Source organism: Oncorhynchus kisutch, linkage group LG4 (assembly GCF_002021735.2).
Source record: "Oncorhynchus kisutch isolate 150728-3 linkage group LG4, Okis_V2, whole genome shotgun sequence".
Lineage (NCBI taxonomy): Eukaryota > Metazoa > Chordata > Actinopteri > Salmoniformes > Salmonidae > Oncorhynchus > Oncorhynchus kisutch.
This window is the reverse complement of record NC_034177.2, coordinates 60,723,575-60,743,363: the sequence shown is the minus strand read 5'-3', so window position 1 is coordinate 60,743,363 and position 19,789 is coordinate 60,723,575. Positions and strand designations below refer to the sequence as shown.

At 41.9% G+C, this 19,789-nt stretch overlaps 1 protein-coding gene across 2 annotated transcripts; it reads left to right on the top strand.

Moving 5' to 3' along the window:
* The first annotated feature begins 2,827 nt into the window (after nt 1-2,827).
* On the top strand, nt 2,828-11,716 carry LOC109889789 (molybdenum cofactor sulfurase). Of its 2 annotated transcripts, XM_031823351.1 has the most exons (16): nt 2,828-2,984; nt 3,067-3,223; nt 3,483-3,572; nt 5,740-5,806; nt 5,939-6,583; nt 6,735-6,811; nt 7,055-7,254; nt 7,462-7,578; nt 7,681-8,076; nt 8,327-8,489; nt 8,627-8,714; nt 9,007-9,131; nt 9,329-9,425; nt 9,632-9,770; nt 9,869-9,973; nt 10,333-11,716. In XM_031823351.1, the coding sequence occupies exons 2-16, from the start codon at nt 3,079-3,081 to the stop codon at nt 10,426-10,428; spliced, it is 2,550 nt and encodes an 849-aa protein (XP_031679211.1). In that variant the 5' UTR covers nt 2,828-2,984; nt 3,067-3,078; the 3' UTR covers nt 10,429-11,716. The 2 variants fall into 2 exon arrangements, with proteins under 2 accessions (XP_031679211.1, XP_020337094.1); XM_020481505.2 differs by having other exon boundaries at nt 2,828-3,223.
* The last annotated feature ends 8,073 nt before the right edge of the window (nt 11,717-19,789 follow it).

Below are 19,789 nucleotides of genomic sequence, written 5' to 3'. Positions count from 1 at the left end.
TCATGGTCGAATTGCTGCAAAGAAACCACTACTAAGGGACACCAATAATAAGAAGAGACTTGCTTTGGCCAAGAAGCACAAACAAAGGACATTAAACTGGTGGAAATTTGTCCTTTGGTCTGGAGTCCAAATTTGAGATTTTTGGCTCCAACCGCTGTGTAAGACGCGGTGTGTGTGAAGGGATGATCTCTGCATGTAAAGCATGGAGGAGGAGGTGTTATGTTGTGGGGGTGCTTTGCTGGTGACACTGTATGTGATTTATTTAGAATTCAAGGCACACTTAACCAACATGGCTACCACAGCATTCTGCAGCGATACGCCATCCCATCTGGTTTTTCAACAGGACAATGACCAAACACATATCTAGGCTGTGCAAGGGTTATTTGACCAAGAAGGAGAGTGATGGAGTGCTACATCAGATGACCTGGCCTCCACAATCTCCTGACCTCAACCAAATTTAGATTTGGTTTGGGATGAGTCTGACCGCAGAGTGAATGAAAAGCAGCCAACAAGTGCTCAGCATATGTGGGAACTCCTTCAAGACTGTTGGATAAGCATTCCAGGTAATACTGGTTGAGAGAATGCCAATAGTGTGCAAAGATGTCATCAAGGTAAAGGGTGGCTATTTGAAGAATCTCAAATATAAAATATATTTAGATTTGTTTAACACTTTTCTGGTTACTACATGATTCCATATGTGTTATTTCATAGTTATGTCTTCACTATTAATCTACAATGTAGAAAATAGTAATAAATAAAAAAAACTTGAATGAGTAGGTGTTTTAAAACTTTTGACCGGTAGTGTACGTCAGTATAAACACATAGAAAGTAGGTCACATGGGGAAGAGGCGTTGTGCCGTGAGGTATTGCTTTAATAATTGTTTATTTTATCAGGTTTGCTGTTCACTTGCGCTTTATGGGATGGAAGGGAGTTCCATGCAATCATGGCTCTGTATAATACAGTATGTTTCCTTGAATTTGTTCTGGACCTGGGGACTGTGAAAAGACCCCTGGTGGTATGCCTGGTGGGGGTATTTGTGTTTGTCACTGCTGTGTTTAAGTTCACTGTACAAACAATAATAATGTTTCTTATAGAAACAAGAAGCAATGCAGTCAGTGTTTCCTGAACTCTTAGCCAAGAGAGACTTGCATGCATATTGATACCCCCGTGCTTTCAATAAAGAACTAAGTGTGCCGCTCTGTTCTGGGCCAGGTGCAGCTTAAGTAGGTCCTTCTTTGCAGCACTTGACCATATGACTGGACAACAATCAAGATAAGCTAAAAGTAGAGCCTGCGGGATCTGCTTTGTGGAGTGTGGTGTTTTGATCATGACAGTTTACAATCTAAGGTAACACCAAGTAATTTAGTCTCCTCAACTTCCTCAACAGCCAGACCATTCACTACCAGATTCAGCTGAGGTCTAGAACTTAGGGAATGATTTGTACAAAATATAATGCTCTTAGTTTTAGAGATGTCCAGGACCAGTTTATTACCGGCCACCCATTCTAAAACTGACTGCAACTCTTTGTTTAGTGTTGCAGTGATTTCACTAGCTGTGGTGTCTGACACATATAGGGTTGAATCATTGGCATGGACACATAGGATTCGCTTAATGCCAGTAGCAGGTCATTGGTAAAAAATAGAAAAGAGTAGAGGGCCAAGAGACCTGTCCTGTGATACACCATAATTCACATGTTTAACATCAGAGAAGCTTCCATTAAAGAAAACACTCTGTGTTGTATTTGATAGATAGCTCTGAATCCATGACATGGCAGAGGTTGAAAGGCCATAATACATAACTTTTTTTCAAAAACATGGTCAATAATATCAAAGGCTGCACTGAAATCTAACAGTACAGCTCCCACAATCTTCTCATCTGACATTTGTGTCAGTGCAGTACATGTTGAGTGCCCTTCTCTATAAGCATGCTGAAACTCTGTTGTTAATTTGTTCACAGAGAAATAGCATTGTATTTAGTCAAACACATTTATTTTCCAACAGTTTGCTAAGAGCTGGCAGCAAGATGATAGGTCAGCTTTAAGAACCAGTAAAGACCGCTTTACTATTCTTGGGTAGCGGAATGACTTTGGCTTCCCTCCATGCCAAATCTATGCATAGTCACTTTAATAACTCTACCTATATGCACATACTACCTCAACTAACCGGTGCCCCCGCACATTGACTCTGTATCGGTACCCCTCTGTATATAGTCTCGCTATTGTTATTTTACTGCTGCTCTTTAATTATTTGTTACTTTTATCTCTTATTCTTATCCATATTTTTTTTAATTGCATTGTTGGTTAGGGGTTCGTAAGTAAGCATTTCACTGTAAGGTCTACACTTGTTGTATTCGGCTGATGTGATGAATACAATTTGATTTGATGCCTGAGGACAAACACTTTCCTCTAGGCTCAGATTAAAGATATGACAGATAGGAGTGTCTAGAGTCAGCTACTATCCTCAGTAGGTTTCCATCTAAGTTGGCAATGCCAGGATATCGATAACAATCATTTTCCCACCTCTCCCCACACTAACTTAACCAAATTCAAACGTACAATGCTATTCTTTCATTATTTGTTTTGGAATGCATGAGCATGATGGCTCACTGTTCGTTGTTGGCATTTCCTGCCTAAATTTGCACACTGCCAATGAAGTAATCATTTAAATCATTGGTCTTGACTGAATAGGAATTTGAATTGTTCTGGTTAACACACTAAATCATTGATAATAGCCACAGTATTTCATTTTCATTAGCCAGTAATGTGTTTTGCTCACTTATTGCCCCCTATTGACAGTCTCAGTCCACTTCCATGCGTACTGTAGTCGAAGTTGTATTCCATTTCCTGTTATCTCTGTCATAGACCTAGATCTCAGTCCCCTTATCGAGATTTGTTGAACTGAGGAACGCGAGGTAAATCGTTAAGATACAAATGACTGTTACTGTCCGTCAGAGATGCAGTGTGGACTTAGAACTTTGTCAATGAGTAAGTGTGTGTCTCTTAGCTACCACTACTGTCATGTGCAAGTTACGTTGTAGACCGAACTTCAAAGTCACATTTTACGTAGGTAGACGCGAAAATGCCACTGCAAGAGGCCACGGAGAAGGAATCGTTGAATTTTAATCAATTGTGCACGTTTGAGAGCTTCGAGGAAGTTTGGAGTCATTACGGTTATAAAAGTGGCTTCAAAGACGTAATAGAACGGGAGTTCTCAAGGACTAAAGGTACAGTACTTTTGCGTGGGGCTTCAATCACAGCGCCAAACGTGTTTTAAAGTTAGTAAATCAACTTACGCTGATTCAACGCAAACCGGTGCGACACATTGTAACACAGGACTACTGTTTTTGTTGTTGTGTGCTTATGGCAATACGTCTACTTACCACTAAGTGGTGCAAGTGTTGTTATTCGATGCACATAAGTGATTATCTACGAAGAAACTCATTCCTAAGATTTCTCAAATTCCAAAACCAACTTTTTTGACAGGCATTACATACCTGGATCATGCTGGAACAACGCTATACCCTGAGTCACTGGTGAGAGAATTCTATCAGGATATCTCCAGGAATGTATATGGTGAGTCTTTCCTCACATACCAAATATAATTAGGTTCAACTGATATAATGTGCTGAGTTGTTAAAAGTGTAAAAAAAAAAAGAGACAATTCTATTAAAGGGGCAATCTGGAATTGCTACATACATTTTTTGGACTGTTTATGTAAATGATGCCCTTGTTTTCATTAACGAGTTAAGTATTGGCCATTGCATGTCAATTGTATTACCATTCAAGCATATTATTAACACTGTCTATTGAGAATTGACCTGTTTAAAGTTGTATGCCAGGTTAGGGCAGGTCCTTTTAGGATCCCTGTTCTCCGTGTTCATGGAGAGCTGTTTGTTGAGGTAACATTTGAGTCATTTAGCAGATGCTGTTATCCATAGCAACTTGCAGGAGCAATTACGGTTACGTGCCTTGCACAAGGGCACATCGACAGATTCTTCACCTCGTCATCTCAGAGATTCAAACCAGCGACCTTTCAATTACTGGTCCTACGCTCTTAACCACTAGGCCCTACGCTCTTTACCTCTTACCTTTACCTCTTACCTTTGCCAAACTCAGATGTGTGAGTTTATGGGTGTTTTGCCCTGTGTTTACATTTTTTTTCAAAAAAGTATTTTTGTCAACTATTTTTCCTAATACACTTTTTAAATACTCAACTTTGTATCCAGTCTTCTTCAGCACTTCCTGCACTGTAAATAAATGCCTCCTATTTTTGCACCTGAACCTACTCTGAGACTGTTGTTGCGCCACATCAATTAAATAGGCTGCCGGGTCCTCTATTAACCTCCTTGGTATTCCATCGTACTTGCCTTTGTTTTCTGTTTGTTTTGTTTATATATATATATATATAACAATGTATACACACACACACACACACACACACACACACACACACACAGTTAAAGTTGGAAGTTTACATACACTTAGGTTGGAGTCATTAACTTGTTTTTCAACCACTCCACAAATGTATTGTTAACAAACTATAGTTTTGGCAAGTCAGTTAGGACATCTACTTTGCGCATGACACAAGTAATTTTTCCAACAATTGTTTACAGACAGATTATTTCACTTATACTTCAGTGGGTCAGAAGTGTACATACACTACACTAAGTTGACTGAGCCTTTAAACAGCTTGGAAAATTCCAGAAAATGATGTCATGGCTTTAGAAGCTTCTGATAGGCTAATTGACATCATTTGAGTCAATTGGAGGTGTACCTGTGGATGTATTTCAAGGCCTACCTTCAAACTCAGTGCCTCTTTGCTTGACATCATGGGAAAATCAAAAGAAATCAGCCAAGACCTCAGAAAAACAATTGTTTTTGCACAAGTTTGATTCTTCATTGGGAGCAATTTCCAAACGCCTGAAGGTACCACATTCATCTGTACAAACAATAGTACGCATGTATAAACACCATGGGTCCACGCAGCCGTCATACCGTTCAGGAAGGAGACACGTTCTGTCTCCTAGAGTTGAACGTACTGGTGCACTTCACAAAATAGATGCCGCCATGAGGACGGAAAATTATGTGGATATATTGAAGCAACATCTCAAGACATCAGTCAGGAAGTTAAAGCTTGGGTCGCAAATGGGTCTTCTAAATGTACAATGACCCCAAGCATACGTCCAAAGTTGTGGCTAAATGGATTCAGGACAACAAAGTCAAGGTATTGGAGTGATCATCACAAAGCCCTGACCTCAATCCAATAGAAGAGTTTTGTTGCAGAACTGAAAAAGCTTGTGCGAGCAAGGAGGCCTACAAACCTGACTCAGTTACACCAGCTCTGTCAGGAGGAATGGGCCAAAATTCACCCAACTTATTGTGGGAAGCTTGTGGAAGGCTATCCGAAACATTCGACCCAAGTTAAACAATGTATAGGCATTGCTTCCAAATACTAATTGAGTGCATGTTAACTTCTGACCCACTGGGAATGTGATGAAAGAAATAAAAGCTGAAATAAATCATTCTCTCTACTATTATTCTGAGATTTCACATTCTTAAAATTAAGTGGTGATCCTAACTGACCTAAGACAGAGGATTTTTACTAGGATTAAATGTCAGGAATTGTGAAAAACTGAGTAAATGTATTTGGCTAAGGTGTATGTAAACTTCCGACTTCAACTGTATATATGAATACTCCTGTATCCTGATTTTAATATTCTTTTAATATTTTTGTCTTTAGGCAACCCTCACAGCCATAACCCCAGCAGTAGACTGACGCATGACACAGTAGAGCATGTCAGATACAGGTAGCTAAACCCTCTCCTTTCGCAGAAAGAAGTTCTCATCATTATTCCACCCGAATGAATGTGACTGTGTGAACCCTTATTTGTGCCCTGCTATTGAGGATATGTCCTGAACAGAAGTGTATTTTCTTGCAGGATATTGCAGCATTTTAACACCACTCCTGACAAATACTCTGTGATTTTCACCTCTGGCTGTACGGCAGCTCTCAAATTAGTCGCTGAGAGCTTTCCCTGGAGTCCTCCCACTGCTATGGAGCCAGCCAGTCAGTTCTGCTATCTGACTGATAACCATACCTCGGTGGTCGGCATCAGAGGAGTTACTTCAGCACTGGGAGTGGTTTCTCTACCTGTCTCCCCCGAGGAGATAGAGGCCAGAGCCAGAGATGTAGCCCAGAGTGAATGCAGCAGTTGCCAGACACCACACCTCTTCTGTTATCCAGCACAGAGCAATTTCTCTGGCAGAAAGTACTCCCTGGGTTACGTGAGGGGCATCCAGGCGAGGAAGCTCTATCCAGCATGTGACAGCCAGGGCCGGTGGTTTGTCCTGCTGGATGCTGCCTCTTTTGCCAGCTGCTCTCCTCTGGATTTGCAGGAGCACCCAGCGGACTTTGTTCCCTTCTCCTTCTATAAGATGTTTGGCTTCCCCACAGGTTTAGGGGCTCTTCTGGTCCGGAATGACACAGCTGCCCTCCTAAGAAAAGCATACTTTGGTGGGGGGACAGCAGCGGCCTACCTAGCGGGGGAGAACTATTACGTGCCAACGCCAAATATCGCTAACCGGTAAACTGTTCCATGAGCCTTGAAATTATATTATGGATGTGAATGCACACGCATTCTTTATGAAGTTGAATGAGCCTGGCTTAGAGAGGATAACATTGTATTGTTTGATACTTTTTTTGGGTGATAAACCTTGTTTGTCGTCTGATTTAAGGTTTGAAGATGGCACCGTCTCTTTCCTGAACGTCATTGCTCTAAATCATAGTTTTGACACTCTACACAAACTCACAGGTATGTACATATGAATAATTTAAAGGCACGGATGAAACAAAGCGAAGTTGCTCATATAATGCATCAGTATCATCTGCCATGACACTAAGTGTCAAAGTAAGACCTATGCATTCAAAAATAATACCATTGGTCGAGTGGTTGTTCATTACATCAATATGACAGAAATCTTTTGAACATCAGTAAGTAATGGAGCAATATTCTACAGTATGTATTGTAACCTTGTTTCCTTGTTTTTGCCTTCAGGAGGCATGGACAAGGTCCAGCTGCATACATTTGGTTTAGCACGCTATACTTACATGTTGCTGTCTAGCCTTTGCCATGGCAACGGACAACCAGTTGCTCAGATATACTCCGACAGCGAGTTTGAGAACCCGAGCACGCAGGGAGCCATCCTCAACTTCAACTTGACGGACTGTCACGGACAAATAGTTGGATACTCTCAGGTTCACTCAAATGAGCCTATTTCATGCACTGCACCCTACAGTGTTTGCATTTAGTAATTTCGCACATCCAAACATATGTGAAAGAGGACTTTACCAAGTCGATTCATAATGAACATAGCCTGGGTATTATGAATGCAATAAAATAAATGTCTCATATTTCTGCTGATTGATAAACATTTCTAACCATTTTCCTTTTCCTCTTCTCAGGTGGACAAGCTGGCTAGTCTTTTCAATATCCATGTGCGGACAGGTTGCTTCTGCAACACCGGTGCCTGTCAGATCTTCCTTGGCACCACCAATCAAGACGTGAAGAGCAACCTACAGGTGCGTAGTGAATTTGAGGTGGCATTGCGCATGTTTGTGCAAAAGACAATGAAGATAATTATTGATCCTAATATACTGTTGTCCTCTCCTGTTTTCTTCAAGGCGGGTCATGTCTGTGGAGACGACGTAGACCTGGTTGATGGTCGTCCAACAGGATCTGTGCGCGTATCCTTCGGCTACATGTCAACCTTCCGGGACTGCCAAAACTTCTTGAACTTCGTCGTGGAGTGCTTTGTGGAGAAACCAGTCGAAGTGGACCAAGTGAAACTAGACAGACTGAAATCGAACACCTCTTCTAAAGGTTCCAGTCAGTGTCTGATTACTATGCTTACCAATGGGAAACATAAACACATAGACAATGGAGAGCATGCCTCTACAGATCCAGTTGTGAATGAATATGGAGGCAAGGCCATCACCAAGGAAGCAAAGAGCCTAGGGAAGGCCCAGTATCTGACTAATATCTACATATATCCAATCAAATCCTGTGCAGCGTTTGAGGTTTGTGCACATTTCTCTTTCAGTATTGTTTTGCTCTCATTTAAATCTACAATGCAAATGATGATCGTTCTCCAATACCCATGTTATGTTTGGATAAAAGTCACAGAGATCTACCTGTTGTTGGATATTTGTGGAAAGAATGACTATTTCATCAACTCAACACAATTGCAATGCGTGTGCCTATCAGTATACTGTGTCAATTGACTTCTTACTTCTTCTGTGTTTTTAATTGTGATGTGTGGTTATGCAGGTGACTGACTGGCCAGTGTGCCCTCTGGGACTGCTCCATGACCGGGGCTGGATGGTGGTGAATGGTAATGGAGTGTGTCTGAACCAAAAGAGAGAACCACGCTTATGCCTTATTCATCCGCAGATCTACCTGCCCTCGAACACACTGCTCCTGCAGGCCTCAGGTCAGACATTATAAATATATAGTCTTTTTTTTTGTGACAATCCAGGAGTCTTTATTCAGCAGCACCGCTCACATACATTTCAGTCATACATAAAAATAAAAATAAACTCTTCTAAAGGAGTTCCTCTTATCTTTCAGGAATGGACACAATTTCTGTCCCTTTGGAAAACCACAATGAGCCACACCAGAGTCATGGTGTGTGTCAAAGCAAGTTGTGTGGTGACAGGTGAGTTAAAAAAATATATATATAATAATAATAATAATTAAACCACTAGCTATGTCTTTGTAGGAAATGTATAGAGTAGGCTTGAAAGACATGTATGATCAGTGTCGGGAATGACATACAGTATTTATTATGATCCATTTATTTTCATAGTCATTGGTCTACCAGAAGTCTGCTACTTTGACTTCAGGAAAAACACAAAGGGGGATGAATACTTTTGCAAGGCACTGTATTTGACCATCACCTTGATTCAGAAATGTTGTAGTGGTTGTTATTGTATTCTCTCCTTCCCAAGGGTGCAAACAGTAGATTGTGGCGATGAAGCTGCATCATGGCTCTCAGAGTTCCTTGGACAGCCTTGTCGTCTGATAAGGCAAAGTCCTGATTTCATTCGCAACATGAAAAAGGGCCATGAAAAAGGTGAAAGGGAGATGTCCTTGGTAAACTTAAGTTCAGATACCATACTAGGGTATCCATCATAATGGTTTCTTCAGTAATTCCTATTGTCTGCAAAAATCTATTTTGTATGCATGAATGTTGGAATTAGCTTTACCCCAATGGGATTACTTTGGTCTCTTAAATTCATAATGATTTAGACTTATTTGTCATTGCCCCAGGGGTCTCGTCCACTGCCCTCTCCTTGGTGAATGAAGCCCAGTACTTAATGATCAACCATGCCAGTGTTGATTTGCTTCAGAGACACATCACCAGCAGGTATAGTATAACATGTTATATTGCCTACGGGCCTCACACATTCCTGGTGGAGGACATTTGGAATTTGTGACATACTAAATTATACAGTATGTAGGCCTAGTGAATTACATGTACAAAGATCATCATAGGTAAACATTTTGTTATTGATTAATGTGAGCCAGACTTTTTTTTTGTTCCTTGTGGTTTATCTAACCACTATGGGACAGACAGGAATCCTCTGACCATCAGCCTCTTAACATCCATGAGCTTGTTAGTCGGTTTCGTGCCAATTTAGTCATCTCTGGATTGGAGCCATTTGAGGAAGATGATTGGTCACACTTGATTATTGGAAACACCCATTTCCAGGTGAGGATGCAGATTGGTTTTCATATATGGTGACACGTGTTACTAAAATGGCAACAAAAATCTTTAACTGCATCAACTCTTTATGATATGACGTGAAGGTGGCAGGTCGGTGTGGCAGATGCCAGATGATTGGGGTTGATCAGAACACAGGAGCCAAGACCAAAGAGCCTCTTCTGTCTCTCTCTGCCTATCGCAAGGGAAAGGTCAGTGGGGGGGGGGGGGTTGCATTTTATTTCAAAGTGTGACAATATGTTCCAGGGTTGGTGTGTTGAGTTTTCAGATGGTCCCTATCCCATGACACGTTATCTGACTTTCTACTGGGTCGACTGCATTTGCAACGTCCGTGTCATTGACCTTAGACTAGAGGTAGGGAGAGTACATAAAACAAACAAGAGCATTAACTGACAAGGAAAACACACAGCAGAGTATTCAATATACAGTATCCCTTATCCCAGAAGGACCCCATTTTGGATACATTTTTAGGCTAGTTGTTTGTTGTTCTCACTACCGTTTTGGCCATTCAGTGAGTATGCTGTAAATGTGTTGTGATTTTGTTTTTTAGGTGACCTTTGGTGTGTACCTTGTCCACCAATCACTGGATGGCTCTAATGCAACCCTATCTGTTGGCGCTCCTGTAATGTCTCAATGGTCAGGATAAGGTTACCATTTCCAGATGTTTTTATATGTCTGGAAACATGGTTGGGTTACCATTTTAACTTAAATGTCTGCATATTGTAGGAAGACAACCCAGGTAATCACAGAGCATACAGACCAACGTGTAAATCAATTACTGTACCTTTTAGTTTACAAGATTTTAATGTTTTGTAAATTAACAAAAAAAATAGTTTCTGTTGTCTTTGAATAACTGATTTGGTTGACTTCTTTTTTTTAAATATAAATTGAGTGTGTTTGCACTCAAAGATTGTTTTTTTTTATCTTTACCAGGGTGCCAACTTAAAGCAATCACACCGTTCTCAATCATGTTGCATCCCCTCTGTTCCTGAACCCAGTTAGAAAGACTGGGGACTTGCCTTAAAATAATTTGTATTAAATTAATTGGAGAACATTACTTTAGGAAAGTAATGCCTTCCCTTTTTTTGAAAGTTCCACCATAAGCATCCTGCTCCTGACCTAGGATTATGATGGGTTTTCCATTCACCACACTCCCCGCAGTGTATCCCAGCTTCCTTGCACTTGGCTTCCCATTGATCCAAACCTGACTGAGTCCGGTGGCGGAGTGTCCCATCCACATGTTCTGCTTGCCTGGCAGCCCTGTGAATGCACTTCCCACATATCTGACAGGTAGCTGCATGGCACCATTGGACTCTTTGAACAATAGAAAGTCATTGGTGCTTGTTGGAGTTGCCATGGAGAAGAGAGAACACCCTCTTGACATCTGTGAAATCCATTTTAAGAGGTTCATAATACAGACATTAGCTAGGCCTTGGAATTACATTATGCAGCTGAAATTGACTAAATGCTAAATACACATATTATTAACACCTTATTTACCAAGCACTACCACCGATAAAGCAAAAAATAATATCAAAGGTTTTTGACTGCTGCTCACACCATGGTATTTGCCAATATGCATTGCAAAGCTTTCTAATGTGCAATACAAACACTTGTGGATGTATGGAATATCACATTGATTACCTTAGACATACTGTCACAGAAGAATAGTTCTCTCACTTTTTGTCAGTAGCCTCACATGATCAATGTCAGACTCCTTTGGAAATGTGAACATTTTACCTGACAGAGAGGACATGGTAAATACTGTTAGACTCTGTACGATGAACTAAATATTTACAGTACAATGTATGCTCTGATATAAATGTATCTCCATCCTGTAGGCCATTGACATTTGAATAATTATCATATTGCCATGTGGAGAGAGTGGTGTCAGGCACCAACTCCTTTGAGAGAATGTATTCATTTTAATGATTCATCTTTGCATTTATTGTCTTAATTTCTAACCTGTTTTCTCTAGAGCTTTTGGTTACTTTGGCACCTACTTTCTGTCTTAGAAAAAGTATACATAAAGAAATAGAATACATAGACAATATACATGTCACATGACAAACTTTAGGGCACATTGTAAACAGGACATGAAATTGAAGTACAATTATTTTTCTTAATAGAAAATTACGTTAAAGAATACAAATTATACATTACATTTACACATCTGTACACATACAGTGCATTCGGAAAGGATTCGGATCCCCTTTTCCACATTTTTGTTACATTACAGCCTTATTCTAAAATTGATTAAATAAGTGTTTTCCTCATCAATCTACACATAATACCCCATAATGACAAAGTGAAAGCAGGTTTAAAAAAAATATATAATCTTAAAAATAAGAAACAAAAATACGTTATTTACAAAGTTTGGACACACCTACTCTATTTTACTATTTTTACTATTTTCTACATTGTAGAATAATAGTGAAGACATCAAAACTATGAAATAACACATGGAAACATATAGTAACCAAAAAAGTGTTGATGACAGCTTTGCACATTCTTGGCATTCTCTCAACCAGCTTCACCTGGAATGCTTTTCCAACAGTCTTGAAGGAGTTCCCACATATGCTGAGAACTTGCTGGCTGCTTTTCCTTCACTCTGTGGTCCAACTCATACCAAACCATCTCAATTGGGTTGAGATCGGGTGATTGTGGTGGCCTCGTCATCTGATGCAGCCCTTACACAGCCTGTAGGTGTGTCATTGTCCTGTTGAAAAACTAATGATAGTCCCACTAAACGCAAACCAGATGGGATGGCATATCGCTGCAGAATGCTGTGGTAGACATCCTGGTTAAGTGTGCCTTGAATTCTAAATAAATCACAGACAGTGTCACCAGCAAAGCACCTCCACACCATCACATCCTCCTCCTAATTCACGGTGGGTACCACGCATGCGGAGATAATCCGTTCACTTACTCTGCGTCTCACAAAGACACGGCGGTAGGAACCAAAAATCTCAAATTTGGACTCATCATACCAAAGGACAGATTTCCACTGGTATCCAAGATGGCGTAGCAATCATACGTCTTTGTCTTGTCTCGTCCCATGTGAATATATACTTTTCTTTTGCGGTCTTTTTAATATTTTTCCTAAACCTCAACTTCAAAATACTCTCCTGCAACCCGCCTCACCCAATGTGGTGTGGATCTGTTTTTTTTTCCTAAAGTATTTCTATTTACCTCAACTGAATCAGCTAACCACTGCTAGCGGTCATCAGATAACCTTTAGCTCGGAAAGCTCTCGCCAGTTCGTACAACGCGTTTCAAACCAGAGCATACCGGACCTATTTTTCTCTCCATATCCCCGAATTCCTACCACAAACTCTGAACCTTTTCATCTGGATCATCACAGCTAGCCAACAGCAACCCGGGTTGACAACTCCTGGCTAACATTTCCATCCCGGAGCTAGCACCAACTAGCCTGGGTCTAGCCCATGCTAGACCCATCTCCCGACTCACTCCTGGGCTACAATATCCTTCTACTGCCGGTACGGGGCACGGAACCCCACCAATCCTCTACGACTGGAATACCTACATAATCTTCCTGAGGATTCCAACAGGCCCCTCAGGCGCGACGCCCGCTGACGGCCCATTCTGCTAACCTGCTAGGCCTGCTAGCTACCTAGAGCTACTTGAAACCCTACCAACTCCACGACTGGTCTATCGACGTCACCACACGAAGAGGCAAAAACAGACTTACCTCCATCGCGACATCCCCAAATGGCTAACTTGCTAATCCCGGTCTACTAACTGCTGGCTTGCCTGCCCCGGTCTGCTAACTGCTAGCCCATGCTAACTGCTTGCTTGCTAATCCGGTCTGCTAACTGCTAGCTTGTTTATGCCCGGCCTACTAACTGTTAGCGTGTTAGCATCGGCCTGCTAACTGTCTGAATCGCCGTGTCCCCAGTCAGCCCAACCACTCACTGGACCCATATGTTCATTTGGCTACGCATGACTCTCTCTAATATCAATATGCCTCGTACATTACTGTCCTGGTTAGTGATTACTGTCTTATTTCACTGTAGAGCCTCTAGCCCTGCTCAATATGCCTTAACCAACCATGTTGTCCCACCTCGTACATATGCGACGACATCACCTGGTTTAAACATCTCTAGAGAGACTATATCTCTCTCATCATTACTCAATGCCTAGGTTTACCTCCAATGTACTCACATCCTACCTTACCTTTGCCTGTACACTATGCCTTGAATATATGCTATCATGCCCAGAAACCTGCTCCTTTTACTCTCTGTTCCGAACATGCTAGACGGCCAGTTCTTATAGCATTTAGCCGTACCCTTATCCTACTTCTCCCCTGTTCCTCTGGTGATGTAGAGGTTAATCCAGGTCCTGCAGTGCCTAGCACCACTCCTACTCCCCAGGTGCTCTCATTTGTTGACTTCTGTAACCGTAAAAGCCTTGGTTTCATGCATGTTAACATTAGAAGCCCACCATCTTAAATAAGCATGCCTGTTCAAAAAATGTAGAACTAGGAATAGATATAGTCCTTGGTTCACTCCAGACCTGTCTGCCCCTGACCAGCACAAAATCATCCTGTGGCATTCTGCATTCGCATCGAACAGCCCTCGTGATATGCAACTTTTCACGGAAGTTAGAAACAAATATACACAGGCAGTTAGGAAAGCTAAGGCCAGCTTTTTTAAACAGAAATTTGCATCCTGTAGCACAAACTCTAAAAAGTTCTGGGACACTGTAAAGTCCATGGAGAATAAGAGCACCTCCTCCCAGCTGCCCACTGATCTGAGGCTAGGAAACACTGTCACCACTGATAAATCCACTATAATTGAGATTTGCAATAAGCATTTCTCTACGGCTTGCCATGCTTTCCACCTGGCTACCCCTACCCCGGTCAACTGCCCGGCACCCTCCACAGCAACCCGCCAAAGCTCCCACCATTTCTACTTTACCCAAATCCAGATAGCTGATGTTCTGAAAGAGCTACAAAATCTGGACCCCTACAAATAAGCCGGGCTAGACAATCTGGACCCTCCCTTTCTAAAATGATCTGCCGAAATTGTTGCAACCCCTATTACTAGCCTGTTCAACCTCTCTTTCTGAGATTCCCAAAGATTGGAAAGCTGCCGCAGTCATCCCCCTCTTCAAAGGGGGAGACACTCTAGACCCAAACTGCTACAGACCTATATCTATCCTACCCTGTCTTTCTAAGGCCTTCGAAAGCCAAGTTAGCAAACAGATTACCGACCATTTCACAGATTACCGACCATTTTGAATCCCACTGTACCTTCTCCTCTATGCAATCTGGTTTCAGAGCTGGTCATGGGTGCACCTCAGCCACGCTCAAGATCCTAAAAGATGACATAACCGCCATCGATAAGAGACATTACTGTGCAGCCGTATTCATCGACCTGGCCAAGGCTTTTGACTCTGTCAATCACCACATTCTTATTGGCAGACTCGTCAGCCTTGGTTTCTCAAACGATTGCCTCACCTGGTTTACCAACTACTTCTCAGATAGAGTTCAGTGTGTCAAATCGGATGGCCTGTTGTACGGCAGTCTCTATGGGTGTGCCACAGGGTTCAATTCTCAGGCCGACTCTCTTCTCTGAATACATCAATGATGTTGCTCTTGCTGCTGGTGATTCTCTGATACACCTCAACGCAAACAACACCATTCTGTATACTTCTGGCCCCTCTTTGGACACTGTGTTAACTAACCTCCAGACGAGCTTCAATGCCATACAACTCTCCTTCCTTTGCCTCCAACTGCTCTTAAACGCATGTAAAACTAAATGCATGCAATTCAACCGATCACTGCCCGCACCTGCTCACCCGTCCATCATCACTACTCTGGACGGCTCTGACTTAGAATACGTGGACAACTACAAATACTACAAATACCTAGACAAGGGTATGGTAGGATGTGAATACAGTGGGGGTAAACCTAGGCATTGAGTGACGATGAGAGAGCTTGCATCTCTGGAGACACCAGCTAAGCCAGGTGAGATCTCCTATGTGTGGGGTCTGTGCCAAAAGAGCTATCTAAGGCATATTGAGCTGGACTAGGGGCTCTACTGTGAACTAAAACAATAATTAACCGAAACAGCAGAAGACCAGGCATATTGACATTAGAGAGAGGTACGTGTAGCCGAGTGATCATAGGGTCCAATGAGCAGCAATAGGTGAGTCCGGTAGCCGTTTTGTGGTCGCTACTATGCTAGGCAAGTGGGAGGCACGGCATTCAGAAAGCTAGCGGGCCGGGGCTAGCAGATGGGTCTTCGGCGACATCGCAACTGAGAAGCCTTTTGAAACCACTATCGGATGATTACGTCGGCAGATCAGTCATGATGGATCGGCGGGGCTCCGTGTCGGCAAAAAAAGGGCCTAGGCCAATTGGCAAAAGAGTTATTGTAGCCCACGAATTAGCGGGTATACCTATTCGGCTAGCCGGGAGATGGGCCTAGCTCGAGGCTAGCTCAAGGCTAACTGGTGCTTGCTTTGGGACAGAGACGTTAGCCAGCAGTAGCCACTCGGTTGCAGCTAGCTAACTGCGATGAACCGGTGTAATGGCCCAGAGCTTGCGACAGGTATCCGATGATGTGGTGGAGAAAAGCAGTCCGATATGCTCTGGGTTGATATCGCGCTATGCAGACTGGCAGGTATTGACCGAGCTATAGCGGGCTGGTGTCCGAGCTAAAGGTGAAGACCGCTAGCCATGGCTAACAGTGACTACTAGCAAGTAGCTAGTTAGATGGCTAGCCTCTGATGGATGTTCAAGATATAACGTATATAGCAGATCTGTACCAGTGAGGCAGGTAGATCGTAGATGGAAAGTGGGATTAAAATATATACAAAAAAAACGATGAAACCACCTATTTACATGAGACGAGACAAACACATGTCAGACTGCTACGCCATCTTGAATGATAGTTAAGTGATAGTACCACTAAGCCAAAACCAGATGGGATGGCGTATCGCTGCAGAATGCTGCGGTAGCCATGTTGGTTAAGAGTACCTTGAATTCTAAATAAATCACAGACAGTGTCACCAGCAAAGCACCATAACACCACCTCCTCCATGCTTTACGGTGGGAAATACACATGCAGAGATCATCCCTTCACCCACACCGCGTCTCACAAAGACACGGCAGTTGGAACCAAACATTTCCAATTTGGACTCCAGACCAAAGAAAACATTTCCACCAGTCTAATGTCCATTGTTCATGTTTCTTGGCCCAAGCAAGTCTCTTCTTCTTATTGGTGCCCTTTAGTAGTGGTTTCTTTGCAGAAATTCAACCATGAAGGCCTGATTTACAGGCCTCTGTGATTTTGAGATGTGTATGTTACTTGAACTCTGTGAAGCATTTATTTGGGCTGCAATTTCTGAGGCTGGAAACTCTAATGAACTTATCCTCTGCAGCATAGGTAACTCTGGGTCTTCCTTTCCTGTGGCGGTCCTCATGAGAGCCAGTTTCATCATAGCGCTTGATGGTTTTTGCGACTGCACTTGAAGAAACTTCTTCTAGTTCTTGACATTTTCTGGATTGACTGACCTTCATGTCTTATAGTAATGATGGACTGTCATTTCTCTTTGCTTATTTGACCTGTTCTTACCATAATATGGACTTGGTCTTTTACCATATAGGGATATCTTCTGTATACCACCCCTACCTCACAACTGTTTGGCTCAAATGCATTAAGAAGGAAATAAATTCCACAAATGAACTTATATCAAGGTACACCTGTTAATTGAAATGCATTCCAGGTGATTACCTCATGAAGCTGGTTGAGAGAATGCCAAGAGTGTGCAAGCTTTCATCAAGGCACAAGTTGGCTACTTTTGAAGAATCTCAAATATAAAATATATTTATTTAGATTTGTTTAACACTTTTGTGGTTACTACATGATTCCATATGTGTTATTTAATAGTTTTGATGTCTTCACTATTATTCTCAATGTAGAAAATGGTCAGGGAGGTGACCAAGAACCCGATGGTCACTCTGATAGAGCTCCAGAGTTCCTCTGTGGAGGTGAGAGAACCTTCCAGAAGGACCACCATCTCTGCAGCACTCCACCAATCAGGCCTTTATGGTAGAGTGGCCAGACGGAAGCCACTCTTCAGTAAAATGCACATGACAGCCCTCTTGGAGTTTTCCAAAAAGCACCTAAAGGGCTCTCAGACCATGAGAAACAAGATTCTCTGCTCTGATGAAACCAAGATTGAACTCTTTGGCATGAATGCTAAGTGTCACGTCTGGAGGAAACATGGCACCATCCCTACGGTGAAGCATGGTGGTAGCAGCATCATGTTGTGGGTATGTTTTTCAGTGGCAGTGATGGGAGACTAGTCAGGATCAAGGGAAAGATTAAAGATTTTAACCTTTATTTAACTAGGCAAGTCAGTTAAGAACAAATTCTTATTTTCAATGACGGCCTAGGAACAATGGGTTAACTGCCTGTTCAGGGTCCAACGCTCTAACCACTAGGCTACCCTGTCGCCCATTATGGGGTATCGTGTGTAAGTTGAGGAAATGCACGGTATATTACACAATATAGTACTTTAAATATGTTAATGTTATAATAATGCTATGATATGTTGCCAACCTTGTAGGTTTTGCGAGATGTAGCTTAGGGGATGAAGCTTGGAGGATCCCTTCTCCTGTTATTTAAATACTCATCATCATTCATTGCATAACAACATGCAAGAGAGTAGCCTTTATTGTAAAAAGCCCCTGGCTGGCAGAATTTACATTTAGCAGGTTATGCGCTTTCACACAAATAGTGTGATTTGAGCCCATGTCTAAAAATGATGGTCAAGAAATAGTTTTCTGACTTCCCCATGACCATTAACCATGCTACAGTAGGAGTTCTAATGTATCTGCAATTGTACAGTGGTCTTTTTCGGACATTTCCTGGATCAGGTTTTTGACCATAGAATAGAGATTAGTCAAATTTTAATCTTGGTTATCCCTGAAAACAAATATTGAGACATTTGGTCAGATGCTCGTAGTGTATCCACTAGAGACTGGTAAAGTATTATATTCTAGTGGATTCTATTATTTTATTCTATATAAGCACATACAAAACAGCACATAGTACTAGTGTAGGTCTACATCATAGCCCTATACTGTAGGTAGCCAACTGAATTGTATATGTGCCTTGTGAAAAGATCCCTCTAACAAAATTATTTAAAATCCCCATCTAGTGTACAAACTGAAGTATGCAATAGGGCTTTGGGATTGTGTTCTAATGAAAGACTGTGTTCCTTACTTTCAATGATTGCCATACATATTTCTAATTTATAAATTCATAAGGTAGACCGGAGTTGTTCTTGCGTGGCCTGTACATAGGCTACTCTGGGTCACCTTAAACCTTTACTCCTCCCTAATTTCTTTATCAACAATGTGGGACTACTGTAGTACTTTCACCCACATCAGAGACGGAAGAGGAAGCAAGACATCCCACTCCCTCATTTTTCTGTTACAAAGGAGGTCAAATGAACTAAGTAGACCAGACCCAGCTGCTATTGCATTGGTGCCTATGGGAGAGCCATCCCCTTAAGCAGACAGGAACTGACTTTATCCGCAATCTTTGACCACATATTATAGAGCCAATGAGTTATGCTGCATTCATAACCAATTGGGAAGTGGGAATGTACCACCTTAGAGTTAGATAGAGGAGACTATATAGATTAAACATGTTTTCACATGGACGTTGCCATTGAGGGCTTAAATCATTGTAAAGTAGTCAACTGGGTGGGACTTCCTATATTTGAAGGAATGATTCCATTATTCCATCCGGATCATCATAAGGGATCAGCCAATGAATTACACTTGTGAGCAAATATTCCATAAATGTGGGTGGTAGTAAATCGCAATCCTTGGCTTCATAACTGTTCAAATAACGCCCTCTAGGTGGCCGTATTCAACCTTTCAGTTTGTTTACCGACTCAGAGAAGCAGTAAAAGAAGAAACCAGACTACTTTGAAATGGAGATAGCCTCAATGGCGCTGCTTGT

What these genes read in the sequence shown, in the direction of transcription:
- LOC109889789 (XM_031823351.1), top strand. Translation starts at nt 3,079, where the DNA reads ATGCCACTGCAAGAGGCCACGGAGAAGGAATCGTTGAATTTTAATCAA. An exon ending in ACGTGAAGAGCAACCTACAG is followed by an intron (nt 7,579 to 7,680) that starts GTGCGTAGTGAA and finishes GTTTTCTTCAAG; the next exon opens with GCGGGTCATGTCTGTGGAGA. An exon ending in CAGAGACACATCACCAGCAG is followed by an intron (nt 9,426 to 9,631) that starts GTATAGTATAAC and finishes ACTATGGGACAG; the next exon opens with ACAGGAATCCTCTGACCATC.